This window comes from Epinephelus moara, chromosome 8 (genome assembly GCF_006386435.1).
Source record: "Epinephelus moara isolate mb chromosome 8, YSFRI_EMoa_1.0, whole genome shotgun sequence".
Classification (NCBI taxonomy): domain Eukaryota; kingdom Metazoa; phylum Chordata; class Actinopteri; order Perciformes; family Serranidae; genus Epinephelus; species Epinephelus moara.
Genome location: NC_065513.1, coordinates 9,205,802 through 9,232,922, shown reverse-complemented (window position 1 = coordinate 9,232,922; position 27,121 = coordinate 9,205,802). Strand labels below are relative to the sequence as shown.

The following is a 27,121-nucleotide window of genomic DNA, read 5'->3' as shown; positions in this document are numbered from 1 at the left end:
GGGGGCAAACACTTTTTCACACAGGGCCATGTAGCTTTGGATTTTTTTCTTCCTCATTAATAAGACCCTTCATTTAAAAACTGCATTTTGTGTTTACTTGTGTTATCTTTGACTAATGTTTAAATTTGTTTGATGATCTGAAACATTTAAGTGCGGAAAACATGCAAAAAAGTAAGAAATCAGGAAGGGGGCAAACACTTTTTCACACCACTGTATAGGGGTGCTGAATGTCTAATTTTTGTATAGAATTGCTTCTCCCAATAACTCACGATGGACAGCCCATTTTGGTATAAATTCATTTATCAGAGCACTCACATAAGAACTTAGCCAAGCACTACTTATTTTTTGAACTTGTGAAAGATTCTATGCTAAAATCAGCAAGGGAAGGTGTGTACAACAGATGTTTGTGACTTGCATCTCACTTTCTCAAAAAAGTCAAAAGTTCTGTTTACAACCATGGAAAGCAGGAACCAAACTAAGTGACGTTTTCTGTCTTGCCTCTCTATCAATCTTCTCTGCCCCCTTTCAGTACTGGGTGCAGTACTGCTGCAGCACCTACTCCTACAAATGGATGGAATATGACCGACAGATATAAACATCCCATGAGATGTCCTGCTAACGTGTCTAAATATTTTCTCAAAACATCTTGTAGCATCAGGATTGGCACTAAGCCCAACTCCTACAGTAAGTGATTGTACTCAGATCAGCAAATGAAGCTGTTCTCACATCAATAGCTGAATCCCAGAAAGTTTGGCACCAATGCTCTTTAACTTTTCTAAAGGAAGGAGTAAAAAATACCTCCTGTATTAAAGATGTTGACATGCTTGGCTACGTGGTGACTATGTAAACTGGGACTGGGAAGTCATGACCAAGACAATAGTGTAGTGAGACAGATATAAGACGAAGACATTGAGGGGTTGAGACTGAGTCATGACTAAGACCAGACCAGTGAGAGTCCTACACTGCAGGACACATTTATGACCATAGGATCCTTCAAATCAGAAAGACCCACATTCTAATAAAAACACCCACAGAAAACAAATTAAAAATCCTTGTCATTCACCTCTTTTATTGCGGTGTATGTGCTTAGAGACCTTCAAAAAGTGGTCTTGTGACCAGTCTCAAGACCAAAACCAATCTGAAGACCGAAACACTGGACTGAGAAGGTGCTATTCTCTTTAGCACATAACTACCAAACTGGTCTTTCCCTTTCTGATCAAGCAGTTTGAATCTGTTAACCTATTTAATAAAAGTCATATTTAATGTGGTAACCTATTTTGAACAAGCTGTGCCAACCTGTTTTGAGAGGGCCATTTTTGAAAGTGCCTCAATCAGCTGTTTGACCTACAAAATAAGAGTAGCTACATTCTCGGACCTGTGTGATGAAGCCTATTTTCTATTTTATCATCATTTATCATCATTTTGTAGTTGTTTGAGATTGGTCCACTAGCAATCCACTATTTGATAAAATCACTTGTTTATATTATAATACAGTTGTGTCAGTTGTGAGAGTTTGGTAATGATGTGCCTGTACAGTTAAGTGACGCTGCAGCAGGAGTGATGAAGGCAGCAATGTGTTCTAATACCTGAAAAAGTAAGAACAGCCTCTGACGGAGTTATGGTTGAAGTGTTCTGTTGTCTTTTCGCTGCCATAGTCCTCACCAGGGTCAGCCCAAATCAGGTCACACATCGGCCCGAACGCTGGAGGCTCTTTAAACCTGTCTAACTGTTGAGGACAAAACACAGACACACGCTCAGCAGAGATACTGTGAGGCTTAGGTCATTTCAGTACAAAAAAGCATTTAACAAGGAGCAAACAATCACTTACTTTCCTTATGTCGTCTAGGCAGTTGATTTCTGGTGAAAGACCGCCGTGTACACATAGGAACTGTTGGTTGAGCAGGGCAGCAAGGGGCAGGCAGTCAAAGGCCTCCATACAGGCGTCATACACCCGTTCAGAGTATTTAATTTTACCTGCAGCAAACACATGGCGACAGCACAAAATATGGTTCATTTTTGTAGCTCTTCCCATATACGAATAATCAGTAATAAAGTAATTCTTTATCAAAAACATAGCCACAAATGGCAAAACCTTTGTTGCATCTGCTTCTTCAGCAGATATCAAGATTTGTCAGATGTGTAGTAAAGAAGAAACGCAGCTCCTCTGCCAGTAGGCCAGCAGAGGAGTAGCAGGACAGATGATTGTTTCCAGGCAGCGTCTGCAGTGTCACTTGCACAACACTGCAGGTCAGATCAGGGCAGGAGGAAGTCCGCTCCTTATAGGGCAGGAGCAGCCAGAACACAGCCAGGACAGTACAATGTGGGTGGTAAAGACTGAACTTAAGACCTGAGTACCAAGTGAGTGCTGCATTTATGTTACAGAGAAAAATCTGTCGATTAAAGCTTTGCACTTGAAATGAGCGCGCTTTTATCATTTAGCCTGTGGATACTTTGAGTTTAGTGACTGACAGCTTTCTGTGGTCTGTAGTTGCATATGTGTACACAATAATGTAGACATTTTTAAATAACAAATGATGTGTTTAAATAAAACAACATCATCATGCATCAAACAATTCATCTTAAAATTAATTCTGCCTAATCCTTCTTAGGTGTGAAGACAAAATGCCACCCACCTACACTTGTTTGGATAAGAAATCAGTTAGAGAAAGTTAAGATTCACTCTTAGGCGATCTACTGTTTTATCAGGGCTGGCGGCCATTCATCACCCATGTTGAGAACTGCAAGTTAGATAGTGTGAAACTGTCTGAATGTCAATGTTGCTGAAATGTGCAGCAAAGCTGACTAAAATATATCTGTTGAAAGCAGTCATTCATGGTTGAGGTATAATACATTTGTATAGGTTTTTGTGACTACACATTACCACTGTTTCAATTCAATTTTCAGTTAGAATTAATTCTTTCTTGGACTTTTCTCTTAGACTGCTATGGTGTATTTATTTGATTATTTATTTATTTAATCTTTCTTAATTTTTTTCCTAACAAATTGTGTTGAATGAAGACCTACTGTAGCTTCTAACTGTAATATATTTTATACAACACTGGCTTCCAACAAGTTCAGATGATGATAAAAACAAGATAATCTAGATAAAACGATAACTGTACCGCATTCTGTTTTGCTATGCTGCTACCTTTTTGTCTTGTGATTAAAATCCAGCGCACCTCTTTCCTTTACAGTGATGCGCTCAGTGTTGCCAACTTGGCCACTCTCGCTAGATTTAACGACTTTTCTGACTGCCTGGTGACTTCATTTCTCAAAATAAGCCATTGCCACTGCAACTGCTGCAGGTGCAGCTTATTGAGCACTCGTTGCTTTGCAAGGCGGAGCTCTGAGGATGGCTGCTAACATTCTATTTATGATGGCATCACTTGTAAATTAGTAGAACAGGAAAAAAACAGACTGGAAGGAGAGTCCTTCTCCCGACAGCGTTCTGACAGCCTCCCACTGCAGGTTTGGACCATGCCAAAGTAAGACCGATACAGAATGTTTATTGCTGCAAATATTCAACCACACTCGCATATACTGTACATTGTAGACAATACAGTATGGAAGCATATGGTTTGCTACAATATGCCTTTATGTGTGCATTAATCAGTCTGTTGGGCCTGCTCTGTAAAAATGAGCGCAAGCTGCATTTCAGGAATTATCAACAGGTCAGAGTCTCATCCGGGGATGTTTTTTTTAATAGGCAGACGCAAAAGTTAGTGCTGCCTTGGTTCCGTCGTCAAAAAAACCAATGGGATTTTTCCATTGGATTTTGGATTCTTGCAGAAAATTACTTAAGTTTATGATACTCACATTTTCTTCGGCAAGACAATCTTTACAAATGTACACATTTTTGAAGCATAAATGCAATCGCCAGTAGTAAAAACCTTACATTAGGCTTTCAACGTCGCCGTCACAAGTTAGCTACTATCATTTGTAAGACATGTAAAGGCTTCAAATTCCTGGGGGTGGTGGGTGGTAATTTACTGACAAGTTTCCTGACAAGTTATTAAATTTCTCTGTTGTGGTCACACTTGTAATCATCTTCAACTACAGTAGCTAATCTCTCAGACAAATCTATGATATTACCCAGTGTGATACCACAGTGCTTAAATGATTAGTCTGTTTAGCAATGTTTAAATTTAATAATATCAAGAAACAGAATTGCTAATAGAAATTAAGGTTCATCACATCCAGTTAATAAGCACATTAGACTCCTACCAAAAAATAGGCACCACACTGATGCAATTTAACCAACAGTCACTGATGAGGAAGCCCTATAAACTCAAAATAATGAGTTCTGTATATTCATGCAGTGTCTTCCAAGAGAAAATCACAAAACATGTAAGAATCAATTATTTTTTCTACCCCTACTGCTTTATCTGCTCATTTAGTTCACACTTTTACTCTTGACTGCTATCGCTATGGGAAAAAAAAAGGTTTAATTTTGTTAAGTATTACACCTGCCAAAAACGACCACAACCTAAACCACTGAAAGGTGTTATAATGTGTAACGATACAGTCTGCGTGTGTGCACAGATGAGGTGGTATGTAGGTGGGGGGAGATGTAGTAAGCGAAATCTATTAGCAGCTGGCAAGGTTGTCTTTGCCTTCTGCCAAAGTGTCTTTGTTTTTGACTTTGCATACTAATGTCTCCACACCTGCTTCAAACATACACGCACACACACAGATTCACACACTCAACTGTCACAGATTGAAACCAGTGAGTATTTGCAACTGTCTGAAAAGCATCAACGGCATGCCTGGCTGCTCTCCATGCTTCAGCAGTTTATCGTCTGTAACATGAAAAGGAAAAGGCTTCATCTTCTCTGCAGAGTCTGTAACACTGATGAAGTGCCACATCATATGATGGGACTTCCTGATCCCACAGATACTTTTTGACAAACATGTCCTACTTGTGAGAAGCTAGTCATTTTATAAGGGGACTCACAGTTGCAGTTTCTTTATTCCCCATTTATGCTGGTTGTATGCGGCCAGGATGATCAATCAACCTGCAATAGTGACTGCAAAAGCAATCCTGTACTTACACTGGAAGTACAGTGCCATACCCTCATACCCAAGCATTGTGTGAAGTCTGAAACCTGATTGATACAGGCCACTCTGAAGTAGTACAGAAAGCCTAGGTGCACATAAGACTGGCCTTCACATGGCTGAGAGAAGCGCTGCACTTACATTCCTGTTTGAAGGTGAAGTACTCTGTGAGGTGTCGGCACTCGTGGTTCCCACGCAGGAGGAAGAGTGTGGTGGGGTGGTTGATCTTGAGCGACCAGAGGTAGAGAACACACTGTGAGGATGGACAGCAAGAAAAAAAAATGTGGAAAGAGGGGAGAAGGAACAGTCAAAGATGTGTACCGACGATTATGCACAGACCTTGAAAGTGGAAGCTGTGAAAGTGCTTGTATAATTTGTTCTCAGCATTTAAGGAGATGCTGACAAGTTTCCAGTGCTCTCTTTTGCTACCCATGCAAGTTGTTTCAGGGCTGTGCTGTTCACATTATTGCAGAGGACTGCAGTAATATGAGCTTTTTCAAATAAAAGAAATTGCATACTCCCACACACTTGTCTCTGCTTCATTTGTCTGTGTTTCAGTCCGACGGTGACCTTGCTCAAGGTAAGCTAGCTTAAGTGCCAGTTATGCTTTATATTGCACTGACAGTCTACAAGAGATTTTTTTTAAATGAAACCAAATTAATTCCTGTCATATGGAAATCCATTCACACTGTGCCATCAGGGGCTCTAAACACAGATTTGATTAACTACGGCGTGCTACAGAAAGATTTGCTTTTCCTTCACATTCTCATCTTAGAAGCAAACAGAATATATATTTCTCTGGCCTGATTTAAGGCTCCTTATTAAACCAGAACTATTGCCTTGTGTTTGTATGCTTCTGGAAACCAGTCAAGTTGCATTTACCGTTTACATCCATGTTTGTGAAAACATGGATGCTTCACAAACATCTTCCCCCCGGCAGCACAGAAGATCCAAACAATCAGCACTGTTTTAAGGTGGACACCCAAGATTAGTGTCATCAATTCAGTATCCGACCAAACATCTCCCCTTCTGTTCCTGAGATATGACATCAGGTTATGGTCAGTGTTTTTGCAGAACATGATGATGTCACAGTGAGGTTGACCTTTGAACTTTTGGATATAAAATGTCATCACTTCTGTGTAAAATTTTGTCATAAAATGTGGATGAATTCTTAAGTTATGGCCAAAAACATGGTTTGTGAGGTCACAGTGACCTTAACTTTTGAACATCGACCCCCAAATTCTAATCAGTTTATGCTTGAGTCCAAGTGGACATTTGTGCCAAAAAATGGCAAATTCCCCCTTGGACTTCTTGAGATATTGCTTTCATGAGAACGAGATGGACACAAGGTCTATTAACCACCAAATTCTAATCAGTGTATCCTTGGCTCAAAGGGGATGTTTGTGCCAAATCTGAAGAAACTCAAGCTGTTCTTAAGAAACTGCATTCATGAGAATCAGAGACGAGGTCACAGTGACCTTGACGTCTGAGCTATAACTACCAAAATCTAATCAGCTCATCATTAAGTCCAAGTGGACATTTGTGCCAAATATTAAAAAATTCCCGCAAGGCGTTCTTGAGGTATCGCGTTCACGAGAATGGGATGGACAGACGGAAAATATAATGCCCCTATCCGAGGATATCGCTGGCACAGAAGCATAAAAACATATGTATGTATAAGAAGCAGACCAAAATTTACAATCCAAATGAACCTTCTTCCTCTCCTGTGTTTACACAAGGCATTGCTAAATAGCTGCCACTTGCCACTCTTAGCCCACTCCTTTAACACGCACCAACCATGGCCTGCTATTAAGTCGCTGGAACACGATGCCAAGGTAACCAGAATCAGCAGGTGTGTATTCACAGAAGTGACAAAAAAAGGATGGTGGAGCCTAGACTACCTTGTTTTATTCTCTTCCATTGTTGGGAGGAATAGTAAACTGTGCAGTGCAAGTAAATGTGTAGTGAGGGCTGTCTGTGTGACTTGATCTCTGGTGTGCGGAGGCAGACACAGGGACATGGCTTGGAGTGGCTAAAAGCTGACATGGGTTTTAATGAGAGCCCTCTGCTCTCTTTTAGCCAGTCACTGTGTGTTCGAGCCTGGACTGGGGGTGGCAGACAAAGGAAATGGCACCAAGCTTTTGTGTGGCAGACATGAACTCTGGCTACCTTCATCTCAAACCCAGACACACATGCTATATGTAAAAACATGCACACACACTTCAGCCTGGTGTGTAAAGGGTCTGGGCTGGGGCTGGGAGTGTTGGTAAATTCTCTTTGATCCAACAGAGTGTGTCTATGGACTAAGTAGATAAAGAGGGGCTTAGAGAAAGAAATGGATTGCTCACATGCACTGAATTTAGACTTTGGCAAACTGCTGGCCTGCAAAGGTAATACGCTACTTCAAGGGGCTACACTGACTCTCTATGTTACTAAGGTAACCACATCCTGATGTCCCTTTTCCTATATCTGTCTTATGTGTTACTGAAGTGAGCTCAGTGGCCTTCCTTTGAAATGCAGAGAATTTTCAGCCCTGTTAGCGACAGAAAATAGCAAGAATTTGGTGCTTTTAGGCTCTTCTGTTTTGTGGTGATTTCACATCAGCAAATCAGGCGAAGCTGCTTCCTCTGATATGTAGAAAGAATTAGCCATACAGTTCATACAGTCTATTCCATAGTGTACTTATTTGACTGTAATCATACTTCTGCCTGAGCCTGAGCACTGATTTGACCAATAAAGGGCTGTAGCTGATGATCATTTTGATTACTGATTAACATGCTAATTTTTTCCATCAAATATCTATGCAGGATTTGCCTAAAAAATAATGCATGGACTCATTAAAAAAAAAAATCCTTCTTAAACATCACTTATGACTAAGGCTGGGTATTGGTACTTGATACCTTTATGGTATTTGACTGAAATAACCTGGTACCAACTAGTACAACCCATACAGTCTGGTGTGGTGAAGTTGAGCATGCTGTATTTGACAGAGTAGGCAGTTCAGCATGCCAAGATGCCACTAAAATGTTCGATGTATGGCTATGCTACTCACCTTAATATTTCCAATCACATTATGGGTATTCATAACTGCTATATCGTAGGCAAGTGGACTTGCTTGCATATTTTGAAGACGTTTCGCCTCTCGTCTTATATTTTGAAGACGTAAGCAAGTCCAGTTGCCTACGATATAGCACTTATAAATACCCATAATGTGATTGGAAATATTCAGGCAAGCAAGTCCAATTGCCTACGATATAGCACTTATGAATACCATGGCCTGGATGACTGAGAAGCTTCACCGACATTATGGGTATTGAACGAAATACAAAAAAACCAAGGTATCAAAGGAAGTACTGCAGTGCCCATCAGTATCACTTTAAGGTTCTGGTATTTGGTACTGGTATTTTGATTTTTAAAGGATACCCAGCCCTACTTATGACCTACTAGAAGTGTGTGGCGGTGTATCTATGCAGATATCTGCCTGAATTCCAATATTTTCTTCTTATTTTGTTGTGTTTGGGACATTACTGAGGTCAGGACTTTAAAAAAAAAAAAAAAAAGTAGCAACCAGGGGCCAGATCATTAACAGCAAGCATCCAAAAGAAAACTGTGGGCTCAGTGTGAAAAAACACTAATACAGCGAGGCGCAACATCAATCTGGGGATGGCTTTCACTTTCACTTTTACTGGTGTGTGTTTACAAAAGTAACCAATGATTCCTAAATGGTATACCACCAGTCACTAAAATATTTAGTCTAAAAATGTCAGAAAATAATAAATTTTGCAGTTTAGTTCACCTCCGCTTAAGGCGGCATACTCAGAGTCCTTATTTTACCTTACCATCAGTCCAAAACCCATGAAATCCACCTTACTATCATATATCTGCCCAAACTGGAACTAGACAATGTTTGTCATTTTGTAAAAAAAAAAAAAAAAAAAAACACTTAAAAAAAATCAACAGAGTATCAAATAGTTGCCAATCAATTTGGCAATTCATCAATTCAACACTGCTTGTGTGTAGGTAAGGGGCAAAAGCTCATTCAATGCCAGGTACTCTTAAAAAAAAAATAAAAATCTGAAAACCTCTTTACAGGCTAAATGACACAGCCCTCTAGGCTATCTTGTTTTTAATTATATTAGAATAATTACTTGACTGCATATCATGTAAGCATAATACAGTATGTGTTCCATTAGTTGCTCCATGCTAGTTCTGACGCAGTGTTGACAGCAGGATGTACACTCTGGGCACTCTGATCACACCCATGCTTCAACCGCAGCGGGTGGAGGACACTGATAAGCACTGTGGTTCTGACTGCTGAACTGTTCTTCCACTGGAGAAGAGGTCATTCCCCTCTTCTGGGTTGACAATGTTTACAGTGTCATTTCTCTATAGCAATACACACGGAAATAATCCCAGTGCCAATTTATGACGTCCTCAATGGGCACAAACCCTAAATCGACATCAGCCCATCATTCCCTATGCTGTTTCAGTCCACTCCTTTCATCTGTGACATTTCACCCACCTCTGTACGACCCAGTGCACATCAAAAGCCCCCACAGAGTGGTCAAAATGTTAGCATAGTGCTTTGCTGGCTTTTAAATACAGCCCACTCCACACACCATCCACCCTTGTCTTTCACAAATATTCCTATAGGTATTGCTACAATCTAGAATATGTCCTCAGGATGGTACAAACAAATGATTAATTAAACAACAACAAATGGATCAGGACTGCCTGACAAGGCAAAGAAAACTTGACAAGCAGTAAATAACTACCTTTTGCACCAGACAGACCAAAACAAAGAATATATTTACCTTTCCCATATCACTTAAGAGAGTACTCCACATTTGGCATTGCAGTGTTTAAACACGGTCAGTTCAAAGCTGTGGTTGGTAACTTACATGAAAATATCTTTTTGTCATTTCTGCTGAAACTGTCACTATATCGTGACAGTAGTACATGACACAAATGTGACAAAAAAACAACAACAACACGTTTGTCTGCCTCCTTTCAGTGCTCCTAATGGCAATTTGGAAGTATTGACTGGGCCTGAACAAAAACGACCAATCAGGGCCTTACTGTCCAGCGTACTATTTGCTGTAAAATGAGAACGTTTGCTAATCACTTGCTTTTTTCATACAGGCGAGGTGGATTCTTGCAAATGCCATTAAAAGCACTACGAGGAGGAGGAATATGATTTTTTTCCACAGACTGTCTGTCTCATGTACTACTGTGTGGCTATAGTGACAGTTTCTACAAAAATGACAAAAATGTATTTTTATAAGTTACCAACTGTAACTTTAAACACATAATGGCTCAAAATCAATACAGCAGAACCAACATTTTGTCTGTTTTTATTCCAAGCATGCCCCGGTGAGCAAGTGGCTCAATTTTGAGCAGTAAAACCCCTTTAGCATTGTTGACTGTCATCACTGCTAGCTATGTTACCACTGTTAGCAGTGTCAGCATAGCCAGTGGTGCCAACATAGTAGACAATGCTAAAAGGGTTTTGTGGTTCAAAACACTTACTCAACCTGGGGGGCACCGGCGGGTAGGCACAATGTTTTAGCAGGAATGCACTCCACTACTGTAACGGCATTACCAGTTGTAATCCCTGAATAAGCAGCGAAGCTAGCTAGCTAACGTTAGTTTCCTCCCAGTCTACGGTGGTGCACACTGCAAAGTGGCCAAGACACCAATGGGGAGAGAGTTTGGGCAGTGGACATGTTTTCACATGTTAACGTGGCTGGCCGCTTGTCCATCAGCAAAGCTAACATAAGCTAAACAAAAGGCAAGACGTTTATATCACAAAACATTACAATTTTATCACCTCTAACTGGACAGTGCTCTGAAATGCACCCACAAAGCTCACTGAGTCAAAGGAGTGCTGGACCAAAAGGAAAGGCCTCTTGTATTTCATGTCTTTTGTTTTTCTTAAAAATTAACGGATTGGTTACAGGTTAATGGGTGTTGAGCTTTCAAAAGTAAAATGAACTGAAACTGACATCCCTACCCACAATGCAACCTGACCACCAACAGTTTGGTCAGAGATTTATGTGTGTTATGGCTAATGTAGCCTGAAGCCACTATCATAAAGCAGAGATGAGGAGCGGGCTACAGAGGTCAGAGTTCACATCTTTCTAACTCACACATTGTGAATTTTTTTCACTCTCCAGCTTGTAGTCTTCAGCTCCAACCAACACTGACTTCGGTGACATCATTTAGGGCAATAGTTCAGACTTCACGGAGCTCCCTTCAGAGTCAGAAAAGGCTTTATTAATGCAGTGGTATTTAGTAGTATGCCCCAAGATCTGTAAACAGACATTGATGTGTAAAATCAATGGAGGTCCCCTTTCAAATCACAACTCTGTACTGCACTGTAGCGCAAACTACAAGGCCTCATGCTCCACTATTAGTGCTAAAATCAAATTGAGTCCGTTGAAGTTTTCACGCAAACAATTTGAGTTTGATGTGTGTTGAAAAATACTGGCGTTGAGTCAGCAATAATGCAGACATAGTTACCTAAATACAACAACTTACAGATCATTTTTATAACTATATTTTTAATTTGGACTAGCTGATATTATGATCAGTCTATTGTTTCAGCTAATTACAGCTTATGTTTGATGCTTAAAGCTGTACACTTTGGCAGCAAGTTTTAACTAACATACATAAACCATTGCAAAAGTATGATTTTTAGGAATATATCAATACAGGTGAACAGCAGAGGAGAAGGATATACTATAATAGTGTTTTCTATCGATATTTTGGTACCTTTTTTTACCCAGGAAACTGGGTCACCATTGTTAGCGCCATGAATCCAAACTTACTACAGCCGCCACCCTCCGACCAGGGGTCTCAATAAGGGTCCTGCAGTGTCACTTTGTACAGCCAGACTGCAGCTCTCTGTTCCAATCCTCCGTCTTATTTTTAACCATCTAATAAGCATGTATGAACTGTGCCCTTTGAAGTTGTCATTGAAATAGAATTTCAGACAGCAAAACCCATTTGGTCATTTGGCACCAAAGTAAGATCTTCAAAGCAGCGCTGCAGTAAGCCTTAAATTTTTGTAGCTATTCTGACCCACCATCTTAACCATCCTGAGAATCAGAATGGGGCATAGCACCATCCAGTTTGGTTTACCCTTATCTTATTACATCAACTCTTTTGATACAAATTGCAAGCACTGGCCCTAGTTCAGTTTCACTAAACTAGGATACATGCAGCAGAGTGACAGGAACCAACAACACACCATTAAGTCATGTTACATTATGATTCCACTTTTTGACAGAAGTACAGTTTAAGGAGCGCTATATGACATTGATATATATGACAGCCAATGGTGCTAACAGTGCAAACAGTGCTAAAAAACAGCAACAGTGCTGACAGAGCTTATGGACATGGGAGGGGTGTACGGTGGGCATTTTGCTTCTGCGAAATTGTCAAGAGTAACGACTGTATAAGGACAGTGTAGAGTAGCGGCCATTGACTAGCAAGTGGGATACACACACAGGAACACACATGCACTCGGACACCATCTACCACAACAGAGAGGCTTGGATTACAACAAACACAGTGTGACTACACTCCTTGCTCTGGGTTCCATTACTCAACTATATCTTTACGTCCTTTACTTATCACGTCCACAGCTGTTGGTACCAAAGAGCAGCATGAAAGTCAAGAGTGCACACTCCAAAGCAAAATCTGGGGACCAAAGCGTCCCTAGAAGTACATTGCACAGAACATTGACTAGCAAAAAAAAACCCCAAAACAAAACAAAAAAACCCAAAACTGCATGACTTTAAGTAATCTCAGTCAAGTCAGGGGTCTCCGACTGACAATTCAAATCTCCCACTTTCAAGGGGCAGCCCTAAAATATACATATACACCTAGACAAATTTTTTTTACGTGCATGGAAAAATCTGCAGAACCCATTTGTACTCCACTGACAATGTATTGAAATCGTGAGACAACGCTGTTTAAATTAAATGAAACTGTGAATACTGTTCGTTGTTACACCCTCAGAATACAGCTTGTTCAGCAAACAGTGTGAATATGTTTTTCTATTTTCTGAAAATAAAAATGAGAATTCCACTATTTAAAAAAAGCTTAGCCGCAACTTGTAAAGGAGAGGCTAAAAGGGAGAATCACATCTTAGGTGTGACATTTACAGATAACTAATGGATGCCCGTTCAACCCAACGTATATCAAATCATCTGTGAACCAAACCCAAACTCCCAGTTTGTATTTTTATTATTGTGTAATGCATTTAAGGTTCCTCACTGACAGATTGCAAGATGTTAACTGCTATCTTCACAATACAACAAATGTTTTTTATTTAACTGTAAAAGTCTTACAAATTAATAAACTGGAAGATACAACAACTTACCTCAATACTGAAGTATCCTCGATCTACATAGTCACCGAGGAAGAGATAGCGTGTGTTACTGGGTGATCCCCCCACTTCAAACAACTTCATAAGGTCAAAGAATTGTCCATGGACATCACCACATACTGCCAAAAGACAAAACACAGTGCTGTTAATTGCTCATGAAACAACAGCTAGTAGGGATATTTTAAAAAGTTTTTGTCTGGATGTATGTTGGCATGTGCTGCTCTTTCTTTATTCTAAAATAAAAAAAGAAGCCTTTTGAATTACATGCAGATTTAAAGTGTTCTGTACATCAACAGGTTTTCCATTCTATTCTAGGCAAATTATTATTTTCTTGTCCATTTTCAAAGTGTGTTTACTGATGTTGATGCTGCTGGAGCAGGAATAATAGTGACGCTGTGACAGTACCAGTTTTTACTCATTTAATCATGGCAGAAGAGGGACGGGTTTTGATTCCATTCAAATGATGTGCCTAAAGTGTTTGATGTTGATAATTGCTGAAGCCACTTAACTTTTTCAAACTAATTCAATGCGTCGATAATCAGCTTTGATGCACTGACTTAACATTGTTACAGTCACGTATTCACTGAGATGTGCTAAGTTCTGAGATCTGACCCCTCTTTGCAATGACAGTACGGAACAATGGGAGCATGGCAAATACTTTTGTACAGTGGTTCCCAACTGGTGGGTTGCGGTCCAAAAGTGGGTCACGGGTCCATTCTGAATGGACCCCAAGAGAACGTGTTAAGTTTATAGACTTTATTTTGAAGTACAGTAAATTTATGGCACATAGCTTTTATTTTAAAAGCGCCATTTCCTGCTGTAGTGAGTGACTGACAGACAACTACTTCACAGAGACAGCAAACTAGCTTGACGATGTGGCTAGGGATGTCACGATTATAGATTTTCTTGGTACGATTATTGTCAGAGAAATAATCACGGTTTTACGATTATCACGATTATTATGCATTAATTAATTCACACTATAAATGTGTAAAATCACATGAACACTCCTTATAGATATTTAAGTTTAATTTATTTCCATGCCAACATAACAAAAATAATATAGCAACAAAGAAAAGTAACCAAAAAGTAGTGTACGGACTCTACTTTTACTACATGGCTCTTTGTGGTCCAGCAGACTAAGTTTTTTCTAGGGTGTGCGTGTCTTTTTGTTCTCTTTAAATTACAATTACAGAAATAAATTGAGAGCATATCTCGTGCAGTGTTAATAATAAATGAAACAGACATCGTGCTTGAAGGACAAGTCCAACATTTACTCAACACAGATGGGAGGAAGCAAAAGGAGGTAATACTAATGCTAAATGTTCACTGACTGAGGACCTTGAGAAGACATTACGTGTATCTTCCACATTGCACACTGACACTGAAACAGTCTGACGACTAAAAAAAGGATTTGAACTTGTAACAGTCGAATATATGAAATGTGCCTTTAACATGGTGTATACTGTGTCACATAGCAGCAACGTCATCAAGCAGCGCCTGTAATGATTTGAGTCTGTTGAGCGCACCCAACACTGGTCAGACGTATACTTATGTGCTCCTGCTTTTTCTTTTATCTCTCAACACAACAGTGATGGTTTTAAGTACGTGTGGCGACTATTTTGTTCATGTATGAAAATGTAGTAGCCGTACAACCGGGCTTGGTAAGCTTGGAGTGTTTTTAAGTTGATGTAAAAATAAACGATGAGTATTTGTGAAATCCCGCACTCGTGTGGAAGTGAGTTTCTTCTAACTCCAAAGAGCTACACGGACAAAACCATTACAACCTCACGCTGTGTGCACACAAACTGCAAAACTATCCAGCAAAAAGGTTTTTGAGACGTGGCTTAGCTTGTCACGTTGCACTGTAAGCCCAACTCGTATCATACCACTACGCCATTAATTGCAAATGACACGCTAACATATAATTTTTCAATTCAATGTTACATTAGATAAATTGAGATTGACGTATTTTAACCCAGTTATTGTGCATTTACCTTTACTTGCGCATGTAAAGCCGTGTGGTTGTCCCGCAGGTGTTCTATCATGTTGCTCGTGTTTGATCCTTTGGCCGCGACTTTTTTGCGGCATGCTTTACAAACTGGAAAGCCATCGTCAACAATGACCCCTTGGTCATTTTGTGATAGCCAAAATGATACCCCACGGCTGACTTTATCCCTTTTTTGGGGGGGGGGTCTTCTTCATCCATACTTCATCACTCAGAGACGCCGCTTGTGTAACTTTGTTTTCGTTCTGTGCGAGTTGCACCGACCTACTCTATATGGTTCCGCGTCCTGGCATAACCTTTGGAGAGGGAAGGTGTTGAGGAATCTTTACGAATAATTAACCGTGGCGTTTAAAATCGTGGTTAATAGTGAAATCAAGTAATCGTGACATCCCTAGATGTGGCCAAATGCAAGTATGACATTGAATATATTAAACTGTATGGACCTTGAACTAATGACTTGAGAAATCTAGACCTCGTGGCTGGACCTGTTGGGAACCACTGCTTTAGAATGACAACACTGGTGTCAGATATGTGCAGATTGGAACCTTTAAGAGAAGGATTTAAGATTGTGTGAAATGTGCAAACAACAGAGTACTGTCGGGTCGACAATTTTTTGGGCCAACACGGCATTTAGCAACAAAAAGTCAGAATCTATCCATTGGATATTGGATTATTGCAGAAAATAAGCTCTGGGGAAAACAGCAGTTTATGATACTTACACATTTTGCTCAGCAAGATAATTTTCACAAATAAACACTACTTTTATGTTTATTGGAGTGTAAATGCAATCGCCAGAAGTAAAAAGCTAACATTTGGCTATAAATGACCTTCACTGCAGTTGCAAGACTTCAACATCGTCACCACAATGAGGCTCTAAAGCTGCCTTCAGTATGATCATGCTCTGTAGTCTCATTTAGCCATGTGATAGCAAGCACCTTTTTTAAAGACACGTGAAGGCTTCAAAATTGACAGTGGTGTATTTAGTGGCATGTTTAGTCTCTAAAGTGTGTGTTAACCACAGACCTTATTTCAGGCATCTAACCAAAACCCCATTCAAAAAACCCACTGACTTTCAGTAAAGGGAACCAGGTGTGCTAACATGCAAACTCATTTCTGCACCACTCTATATTGTGTCTAATATATAACAACAACTGAACTATTAATACTTCTCACTGTTGGGAAAGCTCATTCAAAACAATTAGCATCCTCATATTGTCTCTGCTAACTGGCAAATATTAACCGGCTGCTGTAATCCATCATATACAGTATGTAATATGTAAAGACAAAGGCTGTACTTCAGGTGCTATCGCTCCTTAACACCAGATGACAACAACAGAGAGAAATGATGCTGGCATGCTCTCTCAGTTTTCACATGTCCACAATAATATAATAGCTTAATAAGTTATAAGTTTCATACTTTATGCTAAATAATTTTTGATGAGTTGATAGAAACTGAATAGTATCAAAACTGGAAAGTAGCAAGTCATACATGAGAAAACCCCAGAAAAGAAAGATCAGATTTTGTTGGGAGCTGGTTGGATCTGAGGGTGCTCAATTTAGTGTGTTGGACTGAGGCCATGCTGAGGTCAGCTCAGAGGGAGCAGATATTTTTTGAGAAGTGACTGATGACTGAGTTGACTCTGACTGCCTGAAAGGCCTTTCGATCTGGCACAGGACTGGGTATACACCAGCTGCCAGTATAGAAAAACAGTGAAGCAATGGAATCATGCCTGGCTTGGTGCTGTGTTTACTTTTTATTCAAAACAATCTATGCTGTCTTGGAGTTACTAATGTTGCCTGCATCCAATAGTTACTCTTTCAAACTACTTAACAGGGCATCACTGGAAGAATCTCTGCTGAATCGCCCTGCACGGGAGATTTTTAAACAGCATGTGTATATACTGTATTTTTTAGGACATTTGTCTTTTCAATGGGGTCAGGGGTCAGAGGGGCCATCACAAGGTCCCCAGCCTACCTGTTATGGGTGCCTCCACTTCCAGCATGCACTTCTCTTGGCGGAGGATGTTGGCCCCATCGTTGATGATCCTTAGAGCAACGTCCTCTTCCACCCTGCCCTCTTTGACGAGGTGGTTGCGGAGCAGCTCAGCATTGGGCTTGCCATCTTCAAATAGCTCCTTCACAGTTAGCTTATGTTGTGGAGGGTATGGCACAGCTGTTAACGGAAAAATGTAACATCTATTAGGATAAATAGGTCGGAGCCAATAAATTGTTTTGGGTTTTTTTGTCAGCATTGAGAGAGGTTGAATTAGTTAAAAAAACAGCTTATTCAAATTGAAAATGTATTCATGAGACAATTAGATGAAGTGCGTTGATGCAAGAAAAGATGGCAGATTTTAGTGTTGTCGCAATACTGGAATTTCTAATAAGAATAACAAGCAATGACTGTCCCGCTTACTCAGTGTGAAAGACCATGGTATGGGCCAGCAGTCCTAAAATGCATACAAGGCACTCTGATTGTGGTTAAAAGGGAGGGCTTCACACACACACATCCAAAAAACTTTATACAGGTGTTGGATGCAGCACTGAATGTTGGGCCCTATTCACTCCTATGAGAGTTACTCAGTGGAAGTCTCATAAGGTTCAACTGCCGCATATAAAATTACCTTGAAGATCTGGGGATTATAGGCACTACTTCTCCACTGTGCAGCCCATAGAGCAAGGGTACTAGAGATTTATGGTGGCCGAGCTCCCCTGAGCGCAATAGAGCAGCTAACCTCTGCCAGCCATACAGCTAGCTTCTGGTTTAGCGCTCTGCTAACTTGAAAGGTAACAAAAAGATTTAATCTTGCAGCTCTTCCAGATTTTCCAAATGTGATCGCACTGAATGGATCAAATCCTGATAGTGAAACAAGAAATTCAACACCATTTTCAATACCATATGGAAAAAAATGACATTGAAGGCATACAATTTTATATTTTTATAAATTAAAAAATATAACAAGACTATAACACGACAACAATGACTTTGCTTTTCCTGGTTTGTAGCAGAGAACAGCAGAATAAGAGAGAGCGAGAAAGTGCAGCTGATACCACTGATACTGCAAAAAATGAGCATTGAAACCATATCAAATATTCAGAATCCATATGTAGAGGAAGATAGATCATTTTGGCATTACTAGAAGACATGAGCCTAGACAGAGATGTGGAGAGGGAGAAATGCTCTGCATCTCACGCTGCATCTGCTTAAGTCGTAATCAAGAGAGGTGACATTTGCATTGACTGAGGCAAGATGAAATTAGTGGCACAAGAGGAGGAACGCATACACCTACATGATAATGCCACGCAAGAGATGCATAAGAAAGGCAGTAAGAAGCCCCGCACCTCACTTGACCCACCCTCTCTCAGTAATCTGCTCCGTACCACCTACACAATCCTTTTACCATCATCACTAAAGGTCAATGCTTTTGAGGCTGAGACCTGAGCGCTTCATGATCAAACCATAGGCAAGTCACAACATCTAAAGCTGCAAAATATATTACTCTCTAATGGGGGATCCAGCAGTGGGATAGTAGTGAAGTTAAGACATCAGACAGCTCTTCTCTGAAAAAATATTTTATACAAATTCACTCATTTGTAATAGCCTACATGTAATATGTAAGCATAATGCAATCCAGTTCTCAGAAATGGAGGGTTTATGTATGAAAAGTTGTATGTCTACCATTACTAAATAGGGTAAAATTCAAATTGTCCACAGTGCAGATGGGTAATGTAACACTGGCAGCAGCTCTATCGGCTCATAAAATTGCAGGAGCAGATAGTTACTGACTAAGCTGCACATGTTCAAAACAATAGTAGAGTGTGATCCAAGCCCTCTCACTTCCAGGACTTGCAAGGCAAAAAGGGATTACAGCTGGTATACCTTATAACAGGCCAGGCAGGCACACAGCAAATATATTACAGCACCGATTAAGAATGGTGTGAAGCCAGTCAAGTTGATTTTTCAGTACTGTCTGAATAACATGCAGAGCCATTGCATAGAAAAGTGCAAAAATAATGTGTTATAAACAACTGTCTGCGCAGCTATTTAAGTTGGCATAAAAACCTTTGCACACCTTGTCACAGTACACCCGTTTACTGAGGGTTTCATCCCAGATTTCTGATATAATCAAACCCATCCACAGGTCAGTGCACAGGACAGCCTGTGCCATCAAATGTGACATAAATACTTGTATCAGCCTGTGGAAATCAGCACTCCTTGTGCGATAAGCTGTGCCAGTGGCAATGAACAAGTAAGAGGAGAGAGGGAGGCATTCTGAGAATGTTGTCACACCCACACAGAGCAAATCAAAGTGCAATATGAAAAAAAAGCGTTAATGAGTTTTTAGTGTGGTGGGTGCATTTGCTAATCAGCGATGCAGTGCTTGAGTGCAGAGGTAACTAATGTATTTCTCACTCAGGACTGCATCTCAGTCTGGACTTGAACATATCAGAGTTTAGAAGCTATACGTTGATGTTTCTTATGGCTGTTTAAATAAATATTTGACACACACAATGTCAGATTTATTGCTGGTTTGACAAAGGAAAGGCTTTAATTGTGGGACTGCAAGTGGGGTTTGACTGATGCTGTTAACTGATGTTAGCTGGGGCCACAGACTATAGCCTGGTCTGCAATGAAGAAGCTAGAGCACAATCTTAACTTGGCTAGCCTGTGCTGAGGACAAGCTGTCATGCGCTGACCGGTGTGGTATAAATAAACAGTAAGTGCTCCCAGGCCTACGAGGCACGGCCGCGAAGAGAGCTGTAAGCTGAGGTACGAGCCTTAAGAACAGATTAGGTAAAGCCTCTATTAGCAAGGGCTTCCAGATTCAGGGGCAGTTCACTTAAAAGCCTTGTCACACTGAAGGGAAGGCTACAGGACAAAGCAAACTGTGAAAACATGATGACACTGAATAGGATATATCATGGGCAGAAGATAAGCAGGCTGTGAAGCATTTCAAGCAAACCATGCCTAAAACATTCACGAGCATTTGCCTGGAAGCTGGCAGTAATTACTTATGCTGGACATTGGCAGAGCTAGCACATTTGGTGCCCTGCGCAAGCTTCCCCTGGTGCCCCCCATCACCAAAGGCCCCACAATATGATATTATCAAGATACTTCGGTCATGACACAATATTATTATACAATTTCAAACGTTCTGTGATATGACAAGTATTGCGTTAACATATATTGTGATATATTGCAACTAGGGTTGCAGCAATATCATACGGTCTACATTTGCTTATCAACAGTATCAACAGAGAATCTCACCTTTATTTTTGTTAATTTCAAAAGGGAGACTTTTACACATACTTCCATTAAAAAATGGTTTCAAGTTTCAACTGCAGTAAAAAATATTTAACTACAAAAAGCCCTTTCGTTAAGGGTCATTGTAACTGACAGTAATAATAATTTTGTAATACTGTTATACCACAATATTTTCTGAGATTATCGCACTGTGAAAATCTCATACTATAGCAACCCTAATTTCAATTTCTTACCCTTTTTCAACTGTGAATTATGTCCCCAAAGGAAAACTTTCTCAACGGCTGTTTTATCTAATAAGATAAAGTTTTAAAGATAAAGTTTCCGACTTCATAATTTTTATTTAAAAAAAATGTAGCCTATCTAATGAACTGAAAAAAGCAATTGATTTTTTTTATTCTGGTAGGCCACTAAAATTTAAATTTGTACTTGCAATATTAATAATTCATACAATAAGAAATTGATACTTGGCATCCGTGTTGATACAATATTGGCACACAAAATATCGCGATGCACTATGCTGTATCGATTTAATCGATTTATTGTATTTATCACAAACAAAAACAGTGGCTAATGAGAAATCAACACAAATAAACAACTTAGCTAACAAACAAATGATAACAAATAAACAATAAAAGATACAGTATGTGCAATTTTGCAGATTTCGTCTTCTTTTTTCTATTTGTGTACTGCACCACGGATGGCTTTTACTTTTTCATTTTCTCTCATGCTCTCCACATAATCTTCACTCCATCATATCCATCAATGCTGCAGCATGTTCTGACTGTGATGATTACTCTCTAATCAACACATAAAGGTTGATTAGGATGAACTGCATTGCCAGGAATAGGGGTGGTACTGAAGACCAACTGTCAGCATTGGATCTTTGGATCATTTTTCCCGCTTTTGTTCATTTTTTAAATCGTCAAATTATTTACTTGTTTATTTATTTTTTGGGTGCAATTTTTGTGCCACCTAGAGGGTGGCCATCTGTGTCACCTACAGAAAGATCTGCTACTGATGCTGGACTGTGATGCTGGTCTTAATTCCAAAGTTCAGACCACTCCCTCCAACTGAACAGGAATAATTCTGCTGCCCCCCCGCTTATAACAATACTAATAAATTCTGGGTAGGTTTGCCTCGACAATCAAGGCTGTACCCGTCTGTTCAAACACAGATACAAATGAATCTCTGGCTGCCAGCAAACAGCATCATTCAATCCAAACAGACTACACTGTGCGGTGAGAGAAAACAACGGTGCAGACAGAATGAAGTGAGCCGCTCAATTTTTCCGACACATAACCCAACGAAGAAAAAATGTTTTGTTAAAAATAATAAGCTGCCACCGCCCTGAGACTGGCTTCTTTTTAGAGACTGCCTGGCCTAATTAGCATTAATGTTTGATGAACTCCTCAAAACCACAGACACACATTGGGCCACTGCTGCACTGCATCAACACCCACACTGTCTGGCATGACAACAAACGACTCAAGAAACAAAGACACTACTATCTGCCATCCTGCCCACCGAGGATAATGTTTTGGACAGTGATACGAGCCACGGTCTAGAATATATTCGCCATTGTTTCAAAATCAACACAATAGAGGAGGATTGAATTACAAAGATGCGGCTGGGTAGAGATGAATGAGGCAGACTGTGGCTGGGTGAATCATGAAGTCCACTTCAGATTGCTCTAATTATCAGTGAATGTATTACCCTCGCAAGCTAAATAGCCAGGCCTCGGGTTTATTCGTCATCTCTGTCAGTCAATCATGTGGTGTTGTAGTACGAGCATACATTTCCCTCTGGCTTCTCCTTGATTTTATTTCAGACACAGATGATCAGGTTAAACACAAAGCAGAAATCCAGTTCAATTTGTATCAAAGTTGACATGAATCTTTGTCTATGGAGATTTCAAAAACCAAATGTAGCCAAACAGAGCTCAGTAAGCACTACACACCTGAGCGTTACACACAGCCTGGGGAGGAAACATCTGATCAAATGATCTGATTGAGCTACCAGGTCAACAGCAATACTCAACAGTGAATGAGCTTAACTGTTGACTTACACAACCAGGGCAGCATTAGTCTACCAGTAAAGCCCTCTTACAGCCACCGTTTACACCGGAAACACCACTGTGACTACCTGCCAGCATAAACAAAGGATCCACTGCTAGGGATTTTAAAGAGTCCACATTTTCAACCTTGCATCTATAGTGATATTTTACACTAGTAGTTTGCATTATCATATTGCATTTTATTTATCAGTTTCACAAACGTGCACTCAAAAAACTGAACTACACATGATGTGGATAACAACAACTTCTCTTTGACTTTCTGACACAGAACAGATGTTGGTTTCGTTTGCACCATGAAGCAAAGCTGTCTTCACTCCAGTCTACAATTCTTCTTCCTCTCTTCTTCCCTGTCACGTTCCTATTCTCTCTCTCCACCATGTGGCTGGCCATGTTGGGAACATCACTGGGGAGATTCTTTCCACAATTAACTCACCCTCTCCCTACTGGCTCACACTTCAGCATTCCAGTCCCCTGGCAGGACACTCTCCCAGTGCCCTTGCAGACAGACAGGGATGTAGGCTGTTGGCATTAAGGAGCAGCGGTGGGTCGTGGCAGGGGTGGGGACCGTGGGGTTGGGTTCTCTCTCTCAGGAACTACCTCAGACTTGGCTCTGCCTGTCCTGTCTTAGGGCAGACACAACAAATGGTGTCCTGTATGTCCCAGTGAGGCGGAACAACCTCAGTGTGAAGGAATCCTTCTTGTCCAACTCTGCGGGTAACCGGAGCAGACCTTGGGTATTCCCGCGAGTGAGCAACGGCCTCATGAATTAAGATTTCATCCATCCTAAATGTCAGAGATCGGACACCAATATAGGATGACTTCTCACCTTTGATCTGCTATGTGGTGGTGTATTACATATACCAGCTATGGAGATGACACCTATATGAAGTTCTATTCTAAGCAGTCGTAGAAACAAGATGCCCTGATTCACCCCCATTTCTGAGCATCTCCTAAAAGGGAATGGTTTAGGGACTGTTTGGTATTTATGAGAGGGGAGGGAGTGGTCCAATAAGAGGGAGGCATTTCAAATATTTTTTTAAGCCCTGGACAGGGACTTATGTTTTTTATTTTAACTTAGGGGGAGGAGGCATACAACTTTAAATGACTGTATTTTGTATACTAATGCTGAAAACACACTGTTTGGAAGGCATTCTTTCATTAAAAATTGCCAAAATTAATCCACTTATCACAGCCAGAAACTGTAAACAACAGGAAATATCATTGGAATTTCAAATTTCTGACGGTCCTTGAACACATTATGTAGAAGGAAGGCTTCCATCAGAAAAACAAAAAAACTAATCTGAGCTTAAAATAGTGACACTTAATCAAAAACACTTCATTCTACGTCTAACTTTTTTCCAACTGCAGGATTTCATCTCTAACTTTAACTTTCAAACATCAAAGGGCAAGTTTTTAAAATCTTTTAACTAATTTATGGTGGTTGGAGGGTCATGCATTTTCCCCTAGCCACTCAGGGAGGTTCAAGAAAAAGTATTTGTAGCCTCAGACAGGGTTTAAAAAACAAACAAAACACACACACACACACACACACACACACACACACACACACACACACACAGAGACCAGCCACCCCCTCCTCTGATTAGTACAGAACAGTCCCTTAGAAGCCCCTATGGATATAACCATAATGGTCTACTAATAATTTCTCTCTATGCATTTCGTTGTATATCACTTTATGCCTATTAGCCTCTGCCTATTATAATGACATATACCCAGCCATACGCCTTTTTGACAGGGATGGGTTTGGTCGAAGTTATCCCGAAAGCTACAGGTGGTTTTAAATCCACGCGTTAGCTCTCAGTCACAGACTTTATGATGCCCGTTACTGTACGCATGTACATTTACAGAAAACACTCACCTTTTATCAGCCGCTCCGTTGTGGACTGTTTCTCCTGTTTGTCTTTGTCTTTATCCTTTCCTGACATTTTTGATTCGTCTGAAGGCTAATTTCGGGGGATAAAATCTTGTACAGCTCTCTCGCCAGCTGGCCCGAAGACAAGCTAGCACATCAGCCTGGCCGTCAGCTCCGTCTTGACTTTCGGTTGTGGTCGGAGGCACTAATATTTGCTCTTCCCAACAAACAGTAGATTAGCTAGCGAAAGAGCTTCAGCTCTTCTTGTGTTTCGGCTGGCTAATAACCTAGCTAGCTCGCAGAAACATTAATGCTAGCGAATAATGACAGCACAAAGTGGTAATGTTGACAAAGAATAAAGAAATGTATTAAATAATGACAAATGGACAAAGGCGACCGCTTGCTAATAGTTGTCAAATACAGCAAATAATACCTGGATATTACGTAGAGGGAGGCTGCCGTTAGCAGCTAATCCGATTTAGTTACTCTTTTTCAGCTAGTTAGCCAGCTAACATCTTAACGTATTGGTAAATCGGCGGATAGGCAAAGACAGCAGCGGAAGACTGGTGTTTCATCTTCTACGTGCAGGCCGTTTATTGTAGAAAAAAATTACAGTCTCACGCAAAGTCGCGGTTACTTTGTATGCATAGACACCGAGAGTCCTTCCAAGATGCAGACAGCGTCTTGACAGTGTATCCTCCCCCTCGGATTAAACTCTAATCTGACAGTGAGTGAGGAGCAGCGGTGGATTTCCTACAACATGGTGGAGGCGATGTGACGTGACTATGGAAACGTGACACATGGTTCAGGGGTGCGTTCCAAAATACGAACCTATCTACTGAAAGGACCAGCCTCTTTCTTTGCTTCTGCTCGCACACAAATGATCACAAAGGACGGTAAATACCTCTTAATACTGCTGCACCGGAGCAAAAGCCTCTGAGGCAGGTGACGTGTGAAATGCGTCAATATTTCTCGCAAATACCTATAAGGTCCATAGTTGTAGCATTTATTGTTCTTTGTGTTAGGATTTCCCCGACTGTATTTGAACGTTTCATGAGTTTCCCTGATTAAAATGAATTCACCCGAAAGTTTTAATAACAGTCACTCAACACATATATATTCGACAACTTCAATTAACATTTTTTAGCTGAAAATAAAGGAACTTTTTTTTTTTTTTTTTTGCAACAGACTACCTGAAGCTTGTTTACTCCACAAACAAAACACTACAAGGCACGCCCATTCTAAAATAGGAGCCTGGCTTTGGTGGGCGTGCCTCTGAGGTCTTTGCCTTGTAAATGATGATGAGACTGGCTTGAAAATAAGGCTTGGAATAAGTTTAGAAGTTGCACATTGTTGTTTATTTTAAATATATTCATTCAAATAAACACAAGAAGTTTGTGCTCTCAAAAAGGATCAACACTCAATGAAAAACCTAAGCCCAATGATAAGCTAATATATATATATATATATAATTCAGTGGACTTAATAGAGGCAAGCACTCAGAAAGGTTACTAGTATTTTTCCATGGGAAAAACTCAATTTCCATCCATAAAATGGGACCTGAATGCAACATTAGAGGCGCAGAGGTGCATTCACAACCACAAACTGTTTCACGTATTGTTAATACGCTGATTTGATGTAGTGTCCAAATAAGCCACATAAGTCGCAGCAGCCAGTCTGCAACATATAACAAGTGACATAATACATTACAAATTAATCTACATATAAAATATCATTTGGTATCATTTTAATTTCATTAAAAAAACTCTCAAGTTGTTATTATTGACTTTCTTATAGGCCACATGTAGCCTATAGCAACTACACCAAATTGAGCTGATAGGTGCCACTGAAACGACCTGCAAGGGAGCCAAATATCAAGTCTCAGACCCTGTCTATTGTCTCAACTGTCCCTGGGAGGCAGAATTTTGGGAAGATGTACTGCTTGTACATTTAACAAAATTGCTCCTCTCACTTTGAGTTAAGCTCTAAAAAATATATACTAAAATTGTTAGCAGATGCCTGTATCTGTTCAGGGATCAAATTACATTCATGACCATTCAAGCTGTCTGTGAGTAATGTAAGGTTTTTTTATGTCAATACTTAAGTGTCCCAACCGACCTTGCTCTCCCCGATTTGACCCTCTGTCCCATGTCTTGAGGAGTACTCTAAACATTCCAACAATGCATAGCTTTGGCAGTTTTTACATGAAAACTAAATATAACTGTGATTTGGTAGTAAATATTGGATATAATTGTAGTAGAGAAGTATTTATATGTATATATTTTTATGAAGCAATGTATTATTTCTCTTAGCAGTGTAAGAGATGACCAGCAGCAAGCAACATGGCCCTAAGAAATTGGAGTTTCATGATTTTTATCAAGTGTTCCTGAAAAAAGTCATTCATTATCAGCCCACGAACACTAGATGGCTGTCTTGTTTCATTTTCAACT

General features: G+C 40.2%; 1 protein-coding gene across 3 annotated transcripts in view; it reads right to left on the bottom strand.

Moving 5' to 3' along the window:
• Window positions 1-25,497, bottom strand: part of ppp3cca (protein phosphatase 3, catalytic subunit, gamma isozyme, a) — a 41,698-nt gene extending 16,201 nt beyond the window's left edge. The window contains exons 1-6 of one of the 3 annotated variants that reach the window (XM_050050842.1): window positions 24,678-25,497; window positions 17,434-17,631; window positions 13,445-13,569; window positions 5,197-5,308; window positions 1,829-1,974; window positions 1,587-1,726 (exon numbers count right to left, since the gene is read on the bottom strand). In XM_050050842.1, coding sequence (XP_049906799.1) covers window positions 1,587-1,726; window positions 1,829-1,974; window positions 5,197-5,308; window positions 13,445-13,569; window positions 17,434-17,631; window positions 24,678-24,744 — 788 coding nt within the window. In that variant the 5' untranslated portion in view covers window positions 24,745-25,497. The remainder of the gene's footprint in view (window positions 1-1,586; window positions 1,727-1,828; window positions 1,975-5,196; window positions 5,309-13,444; window positions 13,570-17,433; window positions 17,632-24,677) is intronic. The other 2 variants (XM_050050841.1, XM_050050843.1) reach the window with 2 other exon arrangements.
• Window positions 25,498-27,121: the final 1,624 nt, after the last annotated feature.